At 46.3% G+C, this 22,423-nt stretch overlaps 1 protein-coding gene across 50 annotated transcripts in view; it reads left to right on the forward strand.

Moving 5' to 3' along the window:
- Positions 1–22,423, forward strand: part of LOC121876609 (Down syndrome cell adhesion molecule-like protein Dscam2) — a 254,991-nt gene that overhangs the window by 47,227 nt on the left and 185,341 nt on the right. For 40 of the 50 annotated variants that reach the window (XM_042381873.1, XM_042381846.1, XM_042381839.1 and 37 more), the window contains exon 4: positions 588–737. In XM_042381873.1, the coding sequence (XP_042237807.1) occupies positions 588–737 (150 nt within the window). Of the gene's footprint in view, positions 1–587; positions 738–6,376; positions 6,501–6,949; positions 7,074–7,711; positions 7,836–8,923; positions 9,048–10,587; positions 10,709–17,755; positions 17,877–20,144; positions 20,269–21,176; positions 21,301–21,751; positions 21,876–22,423 lie in introns of all 50 variants that reach the window. The other 10 variants (XM_042381856.1, XM_042381880.1, XM_042381849.1 and 7 more) reach the window with 9 other exon arrangements.

Below are 22,423 nucleotides of genomic sequence, written 5' to 3' on the forward strand. Positions count from 1 at the left end.
TCAGATTTTTGGGTGAGAAAGTGAATCTGTGATGAGGTTATTATTCTTATGTAAATACGGGTAACCTTTTCTCTGGGACTTTTACCTGATAATGTAAGCTAATAAGAGGTGGTTCAAAACACACACCTCAGTAGATTGTTGTGAAGAAGTTGTTGAGGAAAACTGTTTGTATTTAACCATAAAGACAATAGTAATACATTAAAAACGTAAAATTTGAATAAAAGATGTAGTATATACACGTTGCTGTAACACGTAGCATTATCCTGAACGAGAGTCAACTCCTGTTCTGACTCTGAGGTGATTCAAGAAAAAACTGAGAGAAATGTTAATATGTTTTAGTCAGAATCACCGTAATTGTAGTAATATAAATTAATAATAAACAAGGAGACAATAATTGTAATAGAAGTATATAAGAACACAATAATACCAATAAGAAAGATTATTATCATTTGTTAAAAGTCCTCGAGGGGAGTGTTAGCCGTGCTAGCTGGGCATGACACCTACCTGACGGGTGGGTGAATGGATCATACCCCAGCAGGTTATCACAACATTGTAATTAACGTACCTGTGTGTGTGTCACCTCTCAGACGGCAAGTACCTCGTCCTGCCTTCTGGCGAATTGCACATCCGCTCCGTGAGTTCCGAGGACGGCTTCAAGAGCTACAAGTGTCGCACCGTGCACCGCCTCACCCAGGAGACCCGCCTCTCTGCTACTGCTGGACGTCTTGTCATCTCCGGTACGTCCCTGAAGGGTGTTTAGGGCTGGGTTAGGACCTACGGGGTTGTATAGGGCTAGGGGGTACGGATGTCTACTGGGTTAGGAGTTAGAGTTGGTGCAGGGCTGTGTTAGGACCTAAGGGGCTGTATAGGGTTAGGAGGTAAGGATGTCTATTGGTTAGGACCTAGGGGCTGTGTTGGGACCTAGGGGCTGTGCTACTTGGGGGAGGACTACTAGGGGGATGGGTCTACTGGGTTGGTTCTGGTTTGGGGTTGGGATTTTGGGTCGGTATACAGTGCTGGACCTGAGAGAGAGAGAGAGAGAGGGAAGAATTAGATGATGGATAGTCGATAGAGAAAAAGGTGTAGATAGTTGAGGACTTGAGGAGACGAATGAATGGTCATGAACGAGGGATGGATAGTGAGGCTGCGTTGGGTGAGAGACTGAGGAGCTTGATGTAGTGTGTAGGGGAGGGAGGGAGGGAGGGAGGGAGGATAAATAAATGAAAGAGGAATAAATTAGGTAACAGAGGAGTGGGAGGAAGGGAGGGAGGATATATTGTTAGTGTAGCAATAATTTAATAATTTTCTTACATATAAACAAATTTGTTCATATATACTTGATTCTGTTAAAGCCTTTGATTGTTAAGTAACGTAATTTGACAGTATTTACAAATTTAAAGTTTGCCATATTGAAGTTGATTTATTAAAGTAACTTGAAATGTGATAAATATTGCCATATATTGTATGTATATGTGTGTGTATATGACATTAACCAGTGACAACCTTGGAAAGACATTATCACAACACCTTGACGCCGTGAGTTAAATAAGCAGAATCAGCTGCAGGTAAACACTAAGGTATGGTCAGGGTGGTGTGAGGTGTGTCTGGGGTTGCCGCTGGTCGTCAACAAGGAGCCTGAATGTTGGGATAGGGTACCCCTGCCGTCTCGCTAAATTACAAAATTTAACTCGCTAAAAATATTAATTGGCTATTCATAATTGGCTGTTTAATCTGCCACTTGTCATCTTGATTAAAATCTTTACCGTAAATTAAATATATCGAGTAAAAAATCAGATTGGTCAATAGCCTCTGCCTGTGAGAGATAGTAAACACAACGTCGCGCCCACATACACTTTTGTGAATGAAATAGTAGTGGTTTGTAGGTCACACGTCACGTAGGGCACTTGTAGGTGTTGAGGGAGGGAGGGTGTTGAAGCCACATTACTACCACCTTACTGACTAATTCTCTGAGTCAATCATTAAGTAGATGTGACGGTCAGTCTCCTCGCCGGACACCTGATGCCAGCAAAGGTAAGTGAGGCTTGTGGTTTGTTACTCTGGCGCGTCCCTGTTATTATCTCCCTCCCCCTAGTCTCTTGTTTTCCTCTTCCTCTTTACTCTTTTTTTCCCTCTTCTTCCCCCCATCTTTTTTCCTACCTTCCCTTCCTCCTCTGTCCCTTTCCCCTCTCCTTGCCTCCCTCCCTCCCCAACTTCACCATCCACATCTTCTTCTTCCCCTCCTTGTTCCTCCCCTCCTTTCCTTCCTCCTCCAGTTCCCACAGGAGGTAGAGGTGACTTAAGTAACAGTAGTGTCTCACATACTTTACTTAGTCTCAACTGTCTGTGTGTGTGTGTGTGTGTGTGTGTGTGTGTGTGTGTGTCAGCATCAAGACCAACCCCCATTCACTGTTGTAACTTGTGGCTCCCTCTTGTGACATCCTGACATTGCTGACACGATCCACCTGACGTGTTAGCTGACGTGACAGGTACACTCTCTCTCTCTCTCTCTCTCTCTCAGCCAATCACACGCAGCCTTTCTCCCTGAGCTGGAATTGGTTTCCTTCTTGATTAAATGATTCGTTGACATTGATTCTAGATAATCTTTGTAATGGAGCCCAGTGATTCGTCTGATTGGATGATGATTGAGTGAAATTACGCGGGATACTCGTCAAGGGATTAGGCGTAAGAGATTGGATGAAAGATTGGGTGTGGTACCTTGATTCTTAGTTCCTCTTTCGCTTGTTAGAATCACTTGCTGATGTTCACGTATTACATAAGACGTTGAATCTTTATTGGTGATTCTTAAGCCTAATGTATATTGGTGATTCTTAACCTATATTGGTGATTCTTAAGCCTATATTGGTGATTCTTAACCTATATTGGTAATTCTTAAGCCTATATTGGTGATTCTTAGCCTATATTGGTGATTCTTAACTTATAGTGGCGATTCTTAACCTATAGTGGTGATTCTTAGCCTATATTGGTGATTCTTAACCTATAGTGGTGATTCTTAGCCTATATTGGTGATTCTTAACTTATAGTGGTGATTCTTAACCTATAGTGGTGATTCTTAGCCTATATTGGTGATTCTTAACCTATATTAGTGATTCTTAACCTATATTGGTGATTCTTAAGCCTATATTGGTGATTCTTAACCTATAGTGGTGATTCTTAGCCTATATTGGTGACTCTTAACTTATATTGATGATTCTTAACCTATAGTGGTGATTCTTAAGCCTATAGTGGTGATTCTTAAACCTATAGTGGTGATTCTTAACTTATATTGATGATTCTTAACCTATAGTGGTGATTCTTAAACTTATATTGATGATTCTTAATCTGTTGCGGTGATTTTCAACCTCTAATGGTGATTCTTAAGCCTATATTGGTGAATCTTAACCTATATTAGTGATTCCTAACTTTTTTCGGTAATTTTCAACCTTTGCTTACTATTCTTGATTCCTAACTAGTATTTTAACCCTCCTGATGATGATTCTTAGACCCTAATCCTTACTGGTGATTCTAAACCCCCAAATGCTGATTCTTAACTCCTGACTGGTGATTCTTAACTCCTGACTGGCGATTCTTAACTCCTGACTGGCGATTCTTAACCCTTAACTGGAAATCCTTAACCCTTGACTGATGATTCTTAACCCCTTACTGCCATATTTGAACCCTATTTTTTTTTTTACACTTTTTAAACTTGTCTACAAATGATTCTTAACCCCCGCCCACCCTTTAGTGATTCTTACACCCCTTTTAGTGATTCTCATACCTCCCTTTTAGAGAATCTCAACTCCCACCCTTTCAATGATTCTTAACCCCCCATTTTAGTGATTTTCAGTCCACAGGAGGTAGAGAGCATGACGCGCCAGGGTAATATCACTGTTTTAGTCTTTTAGAGTAGTCCAAAAATTCTTCGCTTTCGTGATGATGGAGGGTGGTGAGGTGTACTCATGATAGTACTGTACTCTGTTATTGTACTCTAAGGTTATTGTACTCTACTCTCTTATTGTATTGAGATTATGCATATGTTACTGTATTAGTAATGAGGGATGGGAGGTAGAAGAGTAAATTACATAATATTTGTACTATGTGTTACTGTAATGTAATTAATGGGAGGAGTGGTACAGGAGTAACGTACATAATATTTGTACTGTGTTTATGTTACTGTAATGTAATTGTGGGAGGGAGGGAAGTAACACTATATATGTACTATGCTAATGTACTACTTGTAATTTCAAACCATTTCTGTAATGTTCATGGAGGTAAAGGCGGGGGGGTTACCTGTAATATGGGTACAATACATTATGTACTGTTTTGTGTTACTGCTGTATGTTACTGTAATAGATATGGGACGTGTTGAATACATGGGTACAGTACCATCTCACATACTGTACTGACAATATGATTACAAAGAATTGGTCGTCACAATGCATACTGTAATTCTGTTCATTAAGGATCAGAATGGTACATGGAATTATGGTTACAGTATTTTTGTAAGGTACTCTTTGATACGAAGCTGTAATTAGCATACATTGCAGTGACGGTGTAATGTAATGTGTTAGATGTGGAAATAGAGTGTGTGTGTGTGTGTGTGTGTGTGTGTGTGTGTGTGTGTGTGTGTGTGTGTGTTCCTTGGTTGTCTGTGTTGTCTGCTGTAGGGTGATCTGGGTGTCTGTTGCGGTTGTCTGTTGCGGTTGTCTAAAGCGGGTGTTTGTAACGTTAGTCTTGCAGCTATCAGTTTCGGGTGTCTGTTGCGGTTGTCTTAAGGGTGTCTTGCAGGTATCTTATGGGTGTCTTGCGGTTGTCTTATGGGTGTCTTACGGGTGTCTTGCGGTTGTCTGTTGGTAGGTCACGTTTTGCACCAAGGTTTTACAAAGGACTCGTGACACAGAGCCGTTATCATTATCTTCCATTTAGTCTTGTTATCTACGGCCTGCTGTGTAAACCTGTTGTGAAAATGATGTTAGCTAATGAATGAAGCTTTGAAGTATTATCTAATGAATGAAGCTTGGAGGGATGATGTTAGCTAATGAGTGAAGCTTTGAAATATTATCTAATGAATGAAGCTTGGAGGAATGATGTTAGCTAATGAGTGAAGCTTGGAGGAATGATGTTAGCTAATGAATGAAGCTTTGAAGTATTATCTAATGAATGAAGCCTGGAGGAATGATGTTAGCTAATGAGTGAAGCTTTGAAATATTATCTAATGAATGAAGCTTGGAGGAATGATGTTAGCTAATGAGTGAAGCTTGGAGGAATGATGTTAGCTAATGAGTGAAGCTTTGAAGTATTATCTAATGAATGAAGCCTGGAGGAATGATGTTAGCTAATGAGTGAAGCTTTGAAATATTATCTAATGAATGAAGCTTGGAGGAATGATGTTAGCTAATGAGTGAAGCTTGGAGGAATGATGTTAGCTAATGAGTGAAGCTTTGAAATATTATCTAATGAATGAAGCTTGGAGGAATGATGTTAGCTAATGAGTGAAGCTTTGAAATATTATCTAATGAATGAAGCTTGGAGGAATGATGTTAGCTAATGAGTGGAGCTTTTGAAGTATTATCTAATGAATGAAGCTTGGAGGAATGATGTTAGCTAATGAGTGAAGCTTTGAAATATTATCTAATGAATGAAGCTTGGAGGAATGATGTTAGCTAATGAGTGAAGCTTTGAAGTATTATCTAATGAATGAAGCTTGGAGGAATGATGTTAGCTAATGAGTGAAGCTTTGAAATATTATCTATGATGTTAGCTAATGAGTGAAGCTTGGAGGAATGATGTTAGCTAATGAGTGAAGCTTGGAGGAATGATGTTAGCTAATGAGTGAAGCTTTGAAATATTATCTAATGAATGAAGCTTGGAGGAATGATGTTAGCTAATGAGTGAAGTTGAAAGGAATGAATTTGATTAAGAATGAAGTTTAAAGGAATGATTTTAGCTAATGAATAAAGTTTAAAGGAATGATGTTAGCTAATGAGTGAAGTTTAGAGGAATGATGTTATCTAACGAATGAAGTTTGAATATAGTTTTATTTTTATGTGCGTATATTTATGTAAGATTATATGGATTCAGGAGAATTGGGTGAAATTTAGGAAGATCTCAGGTGGGCCAATAGTTACCACGGCAGGTAGGGCTTGATGAACCCAACCCAGTGTCCCAGCATTCAAAACCTTTCCTGGTATAGATGGTGAGACGTGTGTGTGTGTGTGTGTGTGTGAGGTGTGTGAACGTGTGTGTGTTTGTGTGAACGTGTGTGTGAGGTGTGTGAACGTGTGTGTGTGTGTGTGTGTGTGTGAGGTGTGTGAACGTGTGTGTGTTTGTGTGAACGTGTGTGTGAGGTGTGTGAACGTGTGTGTGTTTGGTGTTACAGATCCGGCAGGTAGCAGTGGTCCTCGTCTCACCACACGTAGCCGTTCCCAGACGTTCGAGGTGGTGTCTGGTAGCCCCACGACCCTCCTGTGTGACGCCCAGGCCCACCCTCAACCCACCTTCAGGTAGTTCCTCTGATATAAGCCCCGCTGAGGAGGAGGGCTGGGCGTTCTCGTATAGTAAACTGGACTGTGGGAACTCCTCTCACTCATCCCTATAACCCACAGTACTAAATGAACTCTAAGATCGATTCGAATTTCCACCTGAGACTTGAATGACTCAAAGCTTCATATGTTTTCTCTATTTAAGGGGAACTATGGTCCAGCCAAGGGTTCAGGTTCAGAGTATTGTTTCGATCCCGTGTTGAGCCATAGTGTATGTGAAGCAGCTCGAAATTTTGATTCACTTACTTTCCTCCTCGTCGTGGATTGGCCAAATGTGTCCTGTAATTACGAGTCCATGCTTCCACTGTACGTAATACCCCATTGGTTTGACTAGTGCGAGGTACCAGACCCCAGCTTAGGTAACCAGGAGTACTTGCTGGATAAGGACGTGTGCTGGTGCTTCCTTACAGAGGCGGTGGGGCTGACGGGGCCTCGGCTCCCCACAAGGAACAAGGCTCAGAATTTCGAAGTAGAATCTATGGTGGCGACGACGATACTGTGTGAGTCGCAGGCGTCACCTCCTCCCTCCACCAGGTAGTGTAGTGGTGACCGACTATGGTGGTGACTGACCATGGTGGGTGTGGTAGTGACTGTGGTAAATTAGTTGTTACTGAGGCACCTCCCAGCATCTTGAGCAGGAGTAAACAGCGGGTGTCGAGTATCATCAGCAGACGTAAGCGGACGTGACGCAACCCGAGGGGCACGATTGAGGTCAAGTCTTAAGTGACCTTCAGGCTCCTACATCCTGTCAACACCATAGACAAAATAAGTTCTTCTCCACATAAGGATGTACGGTGGTAGAGCTACAGGTCGTGAGGTTAGTCTTCAAATGTCACTGTCAGTCGCCGGAGCTCAGATGATGAATTTCACTGTTGGCTTCCCGGGTGATATAGGGACGTGTGGTGAGCAATACCGCTATAGTTTTATGCTGATGGTCAGTGTACAGTGTAAATATTTTGTTAAGGCTGGGTTAGGTTAGGTTAAGTTAGGTTATGTTAGGCTAGGCTAGGTTAGGTTAGGGCAGGTTAGGTTAATGTAAGGCGGGCTGAGTTAAGTTAGGTTGAATTAGGTATCATTATGGGCTACATTTGGGCTTCCTGAAGTGTGAGGTTAACAAGTACCTGTAGTGTTGGTGACTAAAGCAGGAGTTAACGTGGGGTGTCATGGTACAGAGCCCATAGGTCTGGCGGGGCCCCAGCTGCCCTCCAAGGAGACGGGCTCAATGTTGACACAACGGGCGGGGTCCTCCTTCTCTCTCTTCTGCCAGGCTCAAGGTAACCCGGCCCCCGCCTCCAGGTGAGTACTGTTGATCCTCTAACACACCTGTCCCGCCCTCCCCCTACACCCTCACACTCACCACTAATACCTAAGCACACACGCACATGCCTTCAACACCTGCACACTGCTGCTTTCCGCACGACACTTTCACTACAGGTGCAGAGACGAGAACACGACATAAACTGTACTCTGGATCAACACAACAAACAAACAAGCAGAGGAAGTATCGGATAAAGTACCATGATCCCAGCGTCAGTTCCTTGGGTCATGAAGTGCGTCGCGGGGACTCTGTGCTTTGACCTATAGAATTTGTACGTCCTGTCACCCTGACGTGGCCTGTGTCCTACAGAGGCTGTGGGCAGCAGTAAGCCGCACCTCCCCGGCAGGGACAAGGGTGACATCGTGGAACAGGAGGCTGGGTCCTCCGTCCCTCTCTTTTGTGAGGCTCAGAGCAACCCGCCCCCACATTTTGGGTACGTCTAACACTCTTCCTCAGCATACTCGTCCTGGTGGTGCGAGGTGGTCTATTAGTACTCGTTTGTGATACTCGATAAGGGTTTTGATAGGGGTGGGGCAGTGTGTTTGTGTTGTGAAGGGGAGTTAAAAGTGGGGCACCATAGTTCAGCAGCCGGGGGAGCTGTGTACTGTAGTGGCGGGAATTTCACCTCATCACCCACACACCCCTCCTTCTGGACACTTGTGGTCACTACATTGACCCACCGACACACACACACACACACACACCTGGACATCTTGACACGGTATACATAATAGGACAAAGGTGAGTGGTTCTTTAGGAATAGTTTAACACAGCCGCTAACTTATTTGATGGAACATAGTTGATGCCGTGGAGTGAGTGTCGGTGGCAGGAGGGGCGTGTAGTACGTGGGTGCAGAGATACATCGTCATTTTATTAACTCAGAAACAACAGTGGCGGTACAGGTACAGTTACATAAACAGTAAAACATTTCAAGCAGAGGAAGTATCAGTTAAAGTACCAAAATCCCAGCATCAGTTCTTTGGGTTATGAAGTGCCTCGCGGGACTCTGTAGTTTGTAGTGGTCATTTTCCATCTACCCACTCCTGACGTGGCCTGTGTCCTACAGAGGCTGTGGGCAGCAGTAAGCCGCGTCTCCCCAGCAGGAACAAGGTGGAAATAGTGGAGCAGGAGGCTGGGTCCTCCGTTACGCTCTTTTGTGAGGCCCAAGGCTTCCCGCCCCCACATTTTGGGTACGTCTAACACTCACCCTCAGCACAACAATGGAGATGGACTCTGTTTATTTCTTTAGGTTTTGTTTGTTGTATTTACTAAGGTATCTTGGTAGGGGAGAACAGTGTGAGGTTTCTTGAAGTGAATGTAGGAGGAGTGCTGCATCACCGACTGCCGGGGAGGTGTGTAGTGTAAGGCACTCCACATACCATCCACACTCCTACACCCACAACACCTACACCTGGACACTGCACACCCAGGTGGCTACACATGGATAGCTTAACAAGTCAGAACACAAGGTGAGAGGTTCACTGGGAAGGTTCAACACAGCCGTCAGCTTATTTGATGGAACAAAGTTGATGGGGTGAGCGTCGGTGACGGCAGGTTAGTGATTTATAGGGACGGTGTTGGCTAGGAGTTGGTCATATATGTAGTAACAACAGTAGAGGTACACGTAGTAGAGTTATGTAGAAATACATTACCTGTACTGTACCGATAAACATGCAAGTACAGGGACAGAGGTTACACGATGACAGCAGCACATAATTTTTTCTTGGAATCAACATAACAAACTAACAAGCAGAGGAAGTATTAGACGAGGGTACCATAATCTCAGCGTTAGTTCCTTGGTCCGTCAAGTGCCTCGCGGGGACTCTGTGCGTTGTAGTACAGTAGTCAGTTTACATGTCCTGTCACCCTGACGTGGCCTGTGTCCTACAGAGGCTGTAGGCAGCAGTAAGCCGCGCCTCCCCAGCAGGAACCAGGATGACATGGAGCTGAAGGCTGGATCCTCCGTCACACTGTTTTGTGAGGCCCAGGGCTTCCCGCCCCCACATTTTGGGTACGTTTGACAGCACCTCAGTTGATGATCTACAATAGAGATGGACAGTTCTTATTTCCCGAGAACTTATTTGTCTTATTGGCTAAGGCTAAGGTTCATTAGTGAGGGAGATCATTGGGGCGTGTTCTCCAGGGCGTGTTGAGAGGAACGCGGCACTGTAGTCCACCACCGGCTGTCGGGGAGCTTCTGAGTGAGACATAAATGTAAATCACACACTATCCACACTTTTACAGCATCTACACCTGGACACTGCTGCCTACTGTACACTCAGGTCGCTACACCTACACCCGGACATCTTAACAGGTTCAAATAAGACGCCTAAGGTGAGAGGCTCACTGGGAAGGTTTAACACAGCCGCCAACTTATTTGATGGAACAAAGTTGACGGAGTGAGCGTCGGTGGCAGGATGTTGGCGGTATAAGGACGTGTGGGGGATAGGAATTGGTGTATATTGTGTCATTTGTATAGTAACAACAGTAGAGGTACAGGTAGAGACATATAGAGATACAGTGACATGCACTGGTAGAGATGCAACTACAGATACAGAGACATACACTGTACTCTGGATCAACACAGACTAACAAGCGGAGGAAGTATCGGATAAAGTACCATGATCCCAGCGTCAGTTCCTTGGGTCATGAAGTGCGTCGCGGGGACTCTGTGCTTTGACCTATAGAATTTGTACGTCCTGTCACCCTGACGTGGCCTGTGTCCTACAGAGGCTGTGGGCAGCAGTAAGCCGCACCTCCCCAGCAGGAACCAAGGTGACGTGAAGCAGGAGGCTGGGTCCTCCGTCTCACTCTTTTGCGAGGCCCAGGGCTTCCCGCCCCCACATTTTGGGTACGTTTAACAGCACAGTTGATCTACAGTACAATGAAGATGGACTGTTTTTATTTCTTGAGAACTTGTTTATCATATTTACGTTAAGGAATATGGGTGGGGGGTTTTCGTGACCTGAGTGGCAGTAAACACCACACAGTCTGTGAAGGGAATGTTATAAAGGAGTGCGGTCACCTAGTGCTGTATACCACACGAGGCCGGGGAGCTGCTGTGTCTAGTGTAAGTCGGTAAACACGTCATCCACACTCTTATACACCCACGCCCTGAACAACTACACCTGGGTACTGGTGTCTATTGCTCTTTCGGGTCACTACACACACACACACACACACACACACACACACACACACACATACACGGAGACATCTGAACAGGTAGATATGCAACTTCAGGTTCAGGTACAGAGATACAGAGACGAGAACACGACATACACTGTACTCTGGATCAACACAGACTAACAAGCGGAGGAAGTATCGGATAAAGTACCATGATCCCAGCGTCAGTTCCTTGGGTCATGAAGTGCGTCGCGGGGACTCTGTGCTTTGTAGTGGTTTGTTTCCATCTTCCAACCTCTGACGTGGCCTGTGTCCTACAGAGGCTGTGGGCAGCAGTAAGCCGCACCTCCCCGGCAGGGACAAGGGTGTCATCGTGGAACAGGAGGCTGGGTCCTCCGTCCCTCTCTTTTGTGAGGCCCAGAGCAACCCGCCCCCACATTTTGGGTACGTCTAACACTCTTCCTCAGCACCGCAGTTGTTGTGATCGAGATTGGTGATGTAAAGTGTTTTGTAGTTATTATTTGCCATATTCGCCAGGGTTTTTTCTGAGGGGGGGGGGGTGTCACCCTAGACCAACAGCGGCTGGCGGCAGCTACTGAGTGAGAACTGTGTTGTGTACCTCTGTGTAATAGATGAGTACCCTTCGCCTCTCTCCTTCTTACCTCCCTCTTCTCTCTTCCTAACCTTCCCGTCCTCTTTCTTGTCTTTACCTTCCCTTCTCCACACGTTTCCTGCGTTTTCCACCACCTCTTCTGTTTTATTCCACTCATCCCGACACACATTTACCCAACCCATTCCCGCCCGTCCTGTCATCCCATCACACACCCCCAAAAAATATCCATGTCTTTCTTCCCTCTCACTCCCTTTGCAGCACACACACACACACACACACACACACTCTCTCCCCCGGTCTTCCTTCTCATCTTATCATCCCCCCCCCTGGCCACCACTCCCCCTCAGACTCAATAGGGAGCTCGGCACCCCGCCTGCCGTCCGGGGACAAGATCGACACAATGAGCGAGGTAGCGTCAGCAGACTTGGCTCTTACATGTCGCGCCCAGGCCTCTCCAGCTCCTATATTTAGGTACAACACCCCAAAGATTGTTGTGAATGTCAGTACAGTACAGGTACAGTAAATTCCCAGCTGACTGTAACTTAAAGGTGGAAGAAACAGCAGTACATGGATCGATTTGAGTTCATATTACAGTTACAGTAATTTCCACGTGACTGTAACATTGATGTCGTAGAAAGAGTAGTTGGTATACCTGAATTATCTTATGGTGACAATAACATAAACGTGGTATCTTTAACTAACGGGAAGTGTTGTGTAGACCGTGGCTGTAGAGGATAGGTTAGGTGAGGTGAGGTGAGGTGAGGTGAGGTGTGTCTTATACCGTTCATGATGGCTCTTGGTTCAATACACCATCTCCATCCCTGCTACCACGCCCACAAGGAGACTTCCCCCCTCACACCCCGCTGGTCCGCCCCCCGACAGAGCCTGTAGGACTGTCTGGACCCAAGTTTGTGAGTGAGGACGTGGTACGGACGACCCGACACTCCGGCACCAGCCTCGCCCTCTTCTGCCGCGCCCAGAGTAACCCTCCTCCGGTACACAGGTACATGGCCAGACAGGTACACCACCAAGGTACTCTATACGCAGGTACACCATCAGGTACAGGTGTGTGTGGGGGGGGGGGGTGAGGTGACACAAGAATAATAATTCTCATAGGTGTCCGAAATTAGGTTCCTGGAAGATAGTGGAGGGTGTCAGGAGAGTGTCAGGAGGTTATCAGTAGGATATATTTAAAATAGCCTCACCGTCAGCAGCTTCCCACGATAGATCCACTTGACATTCATACAAATTTATGATAAAAGGTTTAAAATCTCGTTAGGTATGCATGGATGACCCACAGCAACGAATGGAGGTCACGATACATTTATTTATATCATTTATTACCCTCCTCCCCTAAACCCCACCACCCCCTCCCCCTCCATCCTCCCCTCTTCCACCCCCACCAGAAAAAATAATATATCCCTGTTCTGTAGATGTTGTATTAGTTTGATCAGGAAATACAGGTTTTAGGAATGACTTACTGCAAGCCACAGAGCCGGAGGTCTGTGTGGAGTGTGTGTGTGTGTGTGTGTGTGTGTGTGTGTGTGTGTGTGTGTGTGTGTGTGTGTGTGTGTGTGTGTGTGTGTGTGTGTGTGTGTGTGTGTGTGTGTGTGTGTGTGTGTGTGTGTGTGTGTGTGTGTGTGTGTGTGTGTGTGTGTGTGTGTGTGTGTGTGTGTGTGTGTGTGTGTGTGTGTGTGTGTGTGTGTGTGTGTGTGTGTGTGTGTGTGTGTGTGTGTGTGTGTGTGTGTGTGTGTGTGTGTGTGTGTGTGTGTGTGTGTGTGTGTGTGTGTGTGTGTGTGTGTGTGTGTGTGTGTGTGTGTGTGTGTGTGTGTGTGTGTGTGTGTGTGTGTGTGTGTGTGTGTGTGTGTGTGTGTGTGTGTGTGTGTGTGTGTGTGTGTGTGTGTGTGTGTGTGTGTGTGTGTGTGTGTGTGTGTGTGTGTGTGTGTGTGTGTGTGTGTGTGTGTGTGTGTGTGTGTGTGTGTGTGTGTGTGTGTGTGTGTGTGTGTGTGTGTGTGTGTGTGTGTGTGTGTGTGTGTGTGTGTGTGTGTGTGTGTGTGTGTGTGTGTGTGTGTGTGTGTGTGTGTGTGTGTGTGTGTGTGTGTGTGTGTGTGTGTGTGTGTGTGTGTGTGTGTGTGTGTGTGTGTGTGTGTGTGTGTGTGTGTGTGTGTGTGTGTGTGTGTGTGTGTGTGTGTGTGTGTGTGTGTGTGTGTGTGTGTGTGTGTGTGTGTGTGTGTGTGTGTGTGTGTGTGTGTGTGTGTGTGTGTGTGTGTGTGTGTGTGTGTGTGTGTGTGTGTGTGTGTGTGTGTGTGTGTGTGTGTGTGTGTGTGTGTGTTCTCCACCTACATGTATAATGTAAATAGCTGCACACTGTTTACATCACAAACAATAATATCAATACACACAAAGTTGCGATAACAACAAAGGACTTTTTATTGATTAACAGAACAATTCTAAAATACTAACACACAAAAGTAAACAATTTCCAGTGCTAAGATAAACCACACAAACGTACAACAGCATAATAAAGATAAGGGGGGAGAGGTACACAAAGTTTAAGGCAAGGAACACAATAGCTCACCGGAGGCCACATCACTGTTAGAGAGCTTCCATGGTCGGTGTTGTTGTTGGTCTTTCCCAGAACTGAAAAGTCCGCTTAAGAAAACTGGAGGTGATGTTGGTGTGTGTGGTGAAGTATAGCTGAGTGCGGTGGTTGGTGCCGGTGTGTCGGTATGGTGTGTGGTGAAGTATAGCTGAGTGCGGTGGTTGGTGCCGGTGTGTCGGTATGGTGTGTGGTGAAGTATAGCTGAGTGCGGTGGTTGGTGCCGGTGTGTCGGTATGGTGTGTGGTGAAGTGTAGCTGAGTGCGGTGGTTGGTGCCGGTGTGTCGGTATGGTGTGTGGTGAAGTATAGCTGAGTGCGGTGGTTGGTGCCGGTGTGTCGGTATCAACTTAGCTCGGAAGAATTTTGAAATAGTTTTTGTTGCTGGATATCATTCTTAGTGAAGTTTATGGAGGGGAATCACTAATGCGTTTTTTAAATTTGTGTTCGAGGGAAAGAGTAAAGTGACTTGTGTCCGGAATGTGGCGGTAGATGATATCTCTAGTGCTGGTTGTGCTGCCGAGGAGTCTGGTATAAGTATTGGTAAATCTCTCTGGTAAACCATTATGAAAGAGTAATTCCTTGATACATTTAAGATCCCTGTCAGGTTGGAAATAGTTGGAACATATGTTAAAAGTTGTGGAGGTGAGGGGACGAACTAAGCTACGTTTATGATGAAGGGGATAATGATTAAAATATTGTGGTGAAACAAGTGAAGTAGGTTGTGTGTGTAAAGCTGTTTTACTCGGTTGGTGGAGGTGGAGACACGGTGTGATCACGTGCTGAGGTGGCGCTGAGCTGTGCTGAGACTGCATACCTTGGTTGCTGATCCCCACTGTTGTCACCTGCAGAATGCCACCCCACACTGTTGCCACCCTCAGTATCAGCCCCACTTCATTCATTTGACTATTTGTTAATGAGACATTCGTAGGATCCTTAATAGAGCAACGGCGGTGATATAGTGAAGATATATTACGTAAGAGAGGCCAGACCACCAGCAGCAGCACTCAGGCAGGTCCTTTATTGTTATGCTCTCATGTTTTACTACTGGGGACATGACCCGGGCCGGGGAGTGTTGGCAAGTATACTAACTGCTCCTCACTCTGGGAAGGTCTTGGGGCACCGTCACTATACTCCCTGGCCGCCAGAGTTGCTTCATGATTATACACATAAAAGACTCAAAGGTTTGGTGTTTAATCTGCATACCATTTTAATGATCTACTGGGATGAGAGAGGGGGAGGAGGTGTCGGGTGTGTCATATGATAGAGAAGTAGAATGTGTCAGGTACACTCAGAACGAGGTACAGGTGTGTTAGGTAGAGTCAGATGACACAGTTAACATCAGGTCTTAAACGTGTCGTTGTGTCACCATAAAACAAAGAAACATGGTGGGCGGACCAGTAGATGTTGTGAGGAAAGAAGCGATAGTAGTACAGTACCTGACCAGCCAGCTGTAGTGGTGATGTTAGTGTGTGGGTTGTAACTTTATCATTAGATACTAGTTTGTTAGAGGGGCGGTAGGGGAGAGCCTCACCACTCAGCGTGTCCCGTGTATCAGGCTCCTAATTGTTAAGCCTCTGAGTGTCACGCTGGCCCTCACTGAGTGTCACACACACACAGCTCCCGTAGGATTGTCGCCCCCGAAAGTTCCCAGCCAAGACCTGATCCGGACGTCTCATGGGATCGGTACCAGCTTCGCCCTCTTCTGCCACTCCCAGGGGCACCCCGTCCCACAGTTCAGGTAAACACTGGTCCTGGTGCTCGAGCAGGTGTAGGAGGGCGGGACACTTTGTCTCATTACCTGTCAGGGACACCTGCCGACTGCTGCCTGGTTCACCTGCTGGCGGGAACACTCGTGTTTTATAAAACATAGTATGATGTTGACACTTTATTACACGACCCCCCTGACGGAGGTCCCGTGAGGCACAAAACTCACAGCTGTGTATCGCCACCTGACCAGTGACGTTATGTGGATCACGGCCAGAAAGTTGATTAAAATTGCTACTACAAGAGAGTAGAGGTGAAGTGATCCGTGAGTGACAGTACCATAAGGTGGACACGTATTGCACCTAACAACTATTTAACCAAGTTATATAATGGAAAAGAATCCGTTGTCTTAACTTGTATAGAAATATATGAAAAAGTTTGTTAACTCACTCTAACCCGCTGTTACAGGATACGCTACACCACCACACTTCATTAGGATACAACAGCAGGTGGTCGAGGGCGCTGACGGCTCCTACCATGATATTACTCCCTAGTGAAGGTGTAACAACATTATAGAGAAATAACTCCAAAATTCACCGAAACTTAATCACAAATAAACACTTTAATTTATCACCAGTTAGGAGACAATGATCACAAATACTGTAACGTCTGCCAGTGTTAAGTGATGGTAGAGTCTCAGTAGGATGTTGATGTTATTTTTATATTATTTTATACTGTGTCTTAATATAACCAGTGAGATACAGCTTCACTCACAACCAGTATTCATGGTAGGAAGTTTGAGGTGCTTGTGCTGTGGTTGGCTGTGTCGTGGTTGGCTGTGTCGTAACTGGCTGTGTCGTGGTTGGCTGTGTCGTGGTTGGCTGTGTCGTGGTTGGCTGTGTCGTGGTTGGCTGTGTCGTGGCTGGCTGTGTCGTAACTGGCTGTGTCGTGTTGACTATGGCTGTTGTGGTTGGCTGTGTCGTGGTTGGCTGTGTCGTGGTTGGCTGTGTCGTGGTTGGCTGTGTCGTGGTTGGCTGTGTCGTAGCTGGCTGTGTCGTGGTTGACTGTGTCGTGGCTGGCTGTGTCGTGGTTAATCCCGAGAAATGTACTGTATATTAAGATGGACTGTCCAACACGTTATATATGTATGACCTTAAGTTGTTTCATCATAAGAGAAGAACTTGCTGGCTTAACAAAACAACAACAAAATATTTTCAAAAGTTTCCCCCCCGGCGGAGAGTCTCGCCTTGGGTGGTTAATAGTGAGTCTTGTGGCAGAGTTGGCAGTTTTAACTCTGTAGGTAGTCTTTTGGACGCGGAGAGCCGTGGTTAAGCGGAGCGTCGTGGTTAAGTGGAGCGCCGTGGTTATGTAGTGTTTTTGACGAGGATGACGAGGAGGGAGGAGGAGAGACTAGGGGTTGAGAGGAGGGAGAGACTAGGGGTTGAGGAGGGAGAGACTAGGGGTTGAGGAGGAGAGACTAGGGGTTGAGGAGGGAGAGACTAGGGGTTGAGGAGGGAGACTAGGGGTTGAGGAGGAGACTAGGGGTTGAGGAGGGAGAGACTAGGGGTTGAGGAGGGAGAGACTAGGGGTTGAGGAGGAGAGACTAGGGTTAAAGAGGGAGGGGGAGTTCAGGGGGGGACTATTCTGTCACTTGTGTTGCTGGGGCGAGAGGCGGCTATCTTAACCCATCAAGTTAAGGCTCCTACCAGATGGTCTAACCTAACCTACCATAACCTAACCTACCCGAACCTAACCTAACCTAACTGACCCCCAAAACTTTACAAACTTTACAAGGTAGTTTTAGTTGGTTAAGAAGGTGGCATTGTGTGACCTTTGTCTCATGTGGCCCTGACAGAGCCTGTTGGCCACTCCCCGCCCCGTGTGGCCAGTGTGGACATTGTGAGGGCCATCCAGCAAGCCGGAGTCACCTTTCCCTTGTTGTGCCAGGCCCAAGGCTTCCCTCTTCCACACTACAGGTACCTTACTTGTGGAGAGAGAGAGAGAGAGAGAGAGAGAGAGATCTACATGTTTCGTGGTACAGAAGCCGTGTAGTGTGGGTGTGGTGTGTGCCCCACACACAGACATGTACAGTAGCTAAAACAACTATCTGTGCAGGTGGGGGTCAATATGCTCCGAAATTTTACGTGTGACAAGTGACAGCCCTCATAAGTGACAGCCCTCATATACCAAAATTTATCGTCCACGGTCTCATATTGTTTCCCACAAAGTTTGCACAGATAGTTGTTTTAGCCACTGTACCTACAACAATAATGGCGCCTCGTTGATCAGAGTGACATTAGGAGACTGAAGCAGTGACGAGATGTAAGGTGTCCATCAATATAGTGTAGGTTATGTAGTTAAGTATACCGTACAGAGGTGAGTCAAGTGAAGTGTGAATCCTTGTAAGTGTCACGTGACCTGAGCCTGGCCAGGGACACTCACGGGGGGGGCCGCTTAGTGTTGTGTTGTGTATATTTTTGTCTCCGGCGGTCGATATTTCCTCTGTACTGTTTGTCTGTCTGAAGAGAAATAGTGTCAGTACGTTAAGTAAAGTCTTGTCAAGAACAGTATCACAAAGTTACACACGTAAGTTCTCTATGATTATACAGTTGATAAGTCGTGTAGTTTGGTGAGGATGGTGGGGAGTGAGGCGACCAGTGATGGCTCCAGTGTGTGGCGGCGGAGAGTGAGAGGGAGTGTTGTTGGGTCACAGATCCTGTGGGGTTGTCGGCGCCCAGGACCCCGCTAGATGACCTCACCCGGGCCAAGGTGGGCGGAGGTCTAGGTACAGCGCTCTTCTGCCCCGCCCAGGCCCACCCAGTACCTCAGTTCAGGTAGGGAAATTCACCTGTAGTCCGGGAGCCCACTAAGGGGCTGGTGGGGCCAGGTAGCCCGGCACTGACTGTCTCACCTCTTAAGGTAAGACATTATGTTGGCAGTTTTAAGTAAATTAACCTAACACATGTGTCACACCACTTGCTGGGATCACAACAAGAGCCTCAGGTGGTAGTAAGTGTATCACTGAGGACACAACTGAGGGTCACAGTACCAGCCGTCATGTGAGAGGCAGCACAGTGTATATTATGTGGGGTGGAGGCGCCATTGTCGTTGTGTTGCTCGTGTACATCATTAACGTATTTGTGACCATGAGAGAAGGGTGAGAGCCGCCTCTCGGTAGCTCACTCTACACTATAACAACAACAACAACAACAACAACAGTAGATGGCGTATTGACTGACCTCCGCGCTCTTTTAGTTACCTCAGCAACCGTTACTATTAATAGAAGTTGGTGGACTGCTGGATACTGAGTGAGTCCTCACGTCACCTCAGCAAATTCGTGGTCTGGTTATTTTTTATAGATTTGTCGTTGTGAGAAGGAGGAAATTTGTTTCACGTTAAGACGCTCTTTATACGAAATGTATTTGGGGTGGTGAGACAGGGTGAGGTATGGTGGTCAGCATGATGAGAGACAGTGTTCCTCCTCCCTCAGCCCCCGTAGGACTGTCGGCACCCAAGCTGGCGGACTCAGAGCTCTCCCGGACACACGGGCGTCGGGCGGGGTCCTCCTTCCCTCTTTTCTGCCAGGCCCAGGGTCACCCCGTCCCCTCCACCAGGTAACACCATTATCTGCCTCACTAGTGTTCAGGACGCATTATACTCTCCCACGGGTGGTGACTGTAACACCTGCAGTACACAACACACTCCCTGCTCCTGGTGGCCGTGACAGGTATAGGTGACTGATAGGAAATGTTTGACCATTCTAAGTCACTGATGGTTTTCTTAAACCATCTAATATTTTGTTCCTACTGTAATGTAAATTGATTCCATTGACCATTTACCTCGGTGTTCGGTTATGAAGAGTTTTATATTCATTACAAACTGTACAGCCACGAAAAGTCAACATTGTTCTTAGTGTTCTATAAGCTGTGGTCGACACGCCGGGAATAACACTGCTATTGCTATGGGATATAAGTTTTCTGTAAGGATATATCGACATATTAAATATTAATCCTCAACCTCACACGGAACCTCAAGTGTTTTTGCTTCGAAATCAAGCTACGCGATTTCTAAAGAACATCCAATAATTCTTCGATGACAAGTATCACTACCAGCGTCAGGAGAAAAAGTATTGGTCAATTGACGTCAGGAGACGGGCAGTTTGGGTATGACTACAAGAGGGTCGTGGCAGGTGGGTCGTGAAGGTCATACAGTAATATAGTGTTAACTCCACCTGGACCTGACAGAACCGGTGGGACTTTCGGGGCCCAAATTCCCCTTCGCTGACACATCCAGGAGCCAGTCCATGCGAGCGGCGTCCACCCTCACACTGTCGTGCCAGGCCCAGGCCCACCCCGCCCCAGCCTTCAGGTAACACTCACTTTTTACTGTTGAAGACAACTTGTGGCACCCAAGGGAGGTTTGGTTTTATACTAGGTGTGGGAGGCAGCAGCTGCCCTCGGAATCGTGTCCAGGTAAACAGCAGGTGATCAGGGAAGGTGTTGTGGTGACACACATGGAGGAGTGACGTAGATGAGTTATTGGTCATGATAAAACTCACTGTTACTGTTGATAATATTCCTCTCTTATGTAAAGCAAACACCAACAACAATTAATACATCTCTTGGCCTCACATGTGAGTTATGATGTTATTGTCACGTTAGTTCAGTCGTGGGGCGTGACGCTACACTACTGTTGACCAGAAGCGGTGAGAGGACCTGTAGTATATACACACATGTTGTAGTGTCCGTGGTATATGGTGGCGTCGCCTATAGGCAGAGTTGAACACTACAACAACAGTCATGCTGTTATTAAGTTAAATCAATTGCAGTAGGTTGTTATAGACCAATCACAAGGTCAGTTAGACCATGGTGACGCCCGTATCTCAACACTACGGTTGGTTTTTATAAGATACAGTAAATTATGAACTGCAGGTGTAACTGTTGTTAAAGCAGGAGTTATAGTAACATTATTAACTTTTAATTAATGCATTAAAATTATGTACGGATACCCGGAGCAGCTGGTGTGGACATCTTTATATACCTGCCATAAGAGGTAGGCTGACTCTTGGTTGACTTAGTTATTCACCCGGGGCCGTGAGGTCGGTCGTTAGTATGGAGACAGTACAGTACGCTGACAACAAACTTGTAACCAAAGTTATTGTCGCGGCAGGTGAACTATGGTGTTGAGAGACAGGCGTGTGTCGGTCTGTGCCTAGAGAGGGCTCCTTGTAGTGTAGTGACTCACCTCAGTAGTTAACAGTATTGTGTGGCCCCCAGAACCGTTGGGACTGTCGGGGCCCAAGTTCCCCAACATAGACTTGTCCCGGACACAGGCACGCCAGGCTGGTACTGACTTCCCTCTCCTGTGTCAGGCCCAGGGGCACCCGACACCCTCCTTCAGGTAAATGCTCCTGTGTTTTTGTCCTCCCTGCCCAAAAGGCTTAAAGATATCGTCTTGGTGATGTGTGTTCCGTGCGGCCGTCTGGAGTCACCGGTGTTGATCACAGTACTGCCGAGCATCATACATTAGTTCTTTATACGTAATTTCTGTATTGATTTTGGTCTTGAAGCGTCACACGTTTAGGCATTGAGTCAGGGGGATCACCAAGTCAGTTTGGTGGTCCCAACAGTGTGACAGATTGATTGTTATTGTCTCCTGACGTCACAACAGCTGAGACACTGATGGTGGGGGAGTTAGACACGTGGCCGAGGCGAAGATCACTCCTGTTTACTGAGTCCTGTCGTAATTCGGCGTTAAGGGAGGGTACACCCAGAGCTCCTCGTGGTGTTAGTCACGAGTTGTTCATTAGCATTAGGTAATATAAACAAACCTGGTCTCCGCCTCACAACAGTTCCCGTGGGTCACTCTGCCCCGAAGTTGCCGAATAAGGATGTGTCCCGCACTACCCTGGTGGAGGCTGGCACTGGCTTCGCCGTGTTCTGTGCCGCCCAGGCTTACCCCACCCCACACTTCAGGTAGGTCTCCTGCTGCTGTGCTCGTGTAAGGTTTGATCCATCGTCTGCAGACTCCAAGTAATTCATCCCAGGAAAGATAAACGCTGTAGAATGTGCAAATTAGTAAAGATCAGTTGGTTGTGTTTAATAGTCAGAGAAGATGACGTCAACATCCTGGGCCTGAGGTTTTGGCAACGTCTTCGTAAAAATAAACAAATGGGGAGACACAAGAGAGACTAGACGAGTTACTTGAAGTACACGTGATCAACCAGATTGTTTATGTCTGTACCCTGCAGACCTATAAGAGCCTGTGTCCAGTAGATATGAGAAACATCATAGCAACATCAGTAAATGTTGTCATGACAGAGCGACAAGTTTCTTATACCTTAGTTACCTGGCTTCATGGTGTGTGTGGCCAGTGTATGAACGTGTTAGTGTTGTTAGAGGTCTGTAACAGTGTCAAGGTCTTACTTAACTCTGTACTGAAAAATTGCTTAATACGAGATATTTTGAGACTGTTTTTGAGTCTACCCAGTTCTTGTTCAATCGTCTCTCGCTGACTGGCCGGA

Source organism: Homarus americanus, unplaced genomic scaffold (genome assembly GCF_018991925.1).
Source record: "Homarus americanus isolate GMGI-L3 unplaced genomic scaffold, GMGI_Hamer_2.0 scaffold28, whole genome shotgun sequence".
In the NCBI taxonomy this organism is placed as follows: domain Eukaryota; kingdom Metazoa; phylum Arthropoda; class Malacostraca; order Decapoda; family Nephropidae; genus Homarus; species Homarus americanus.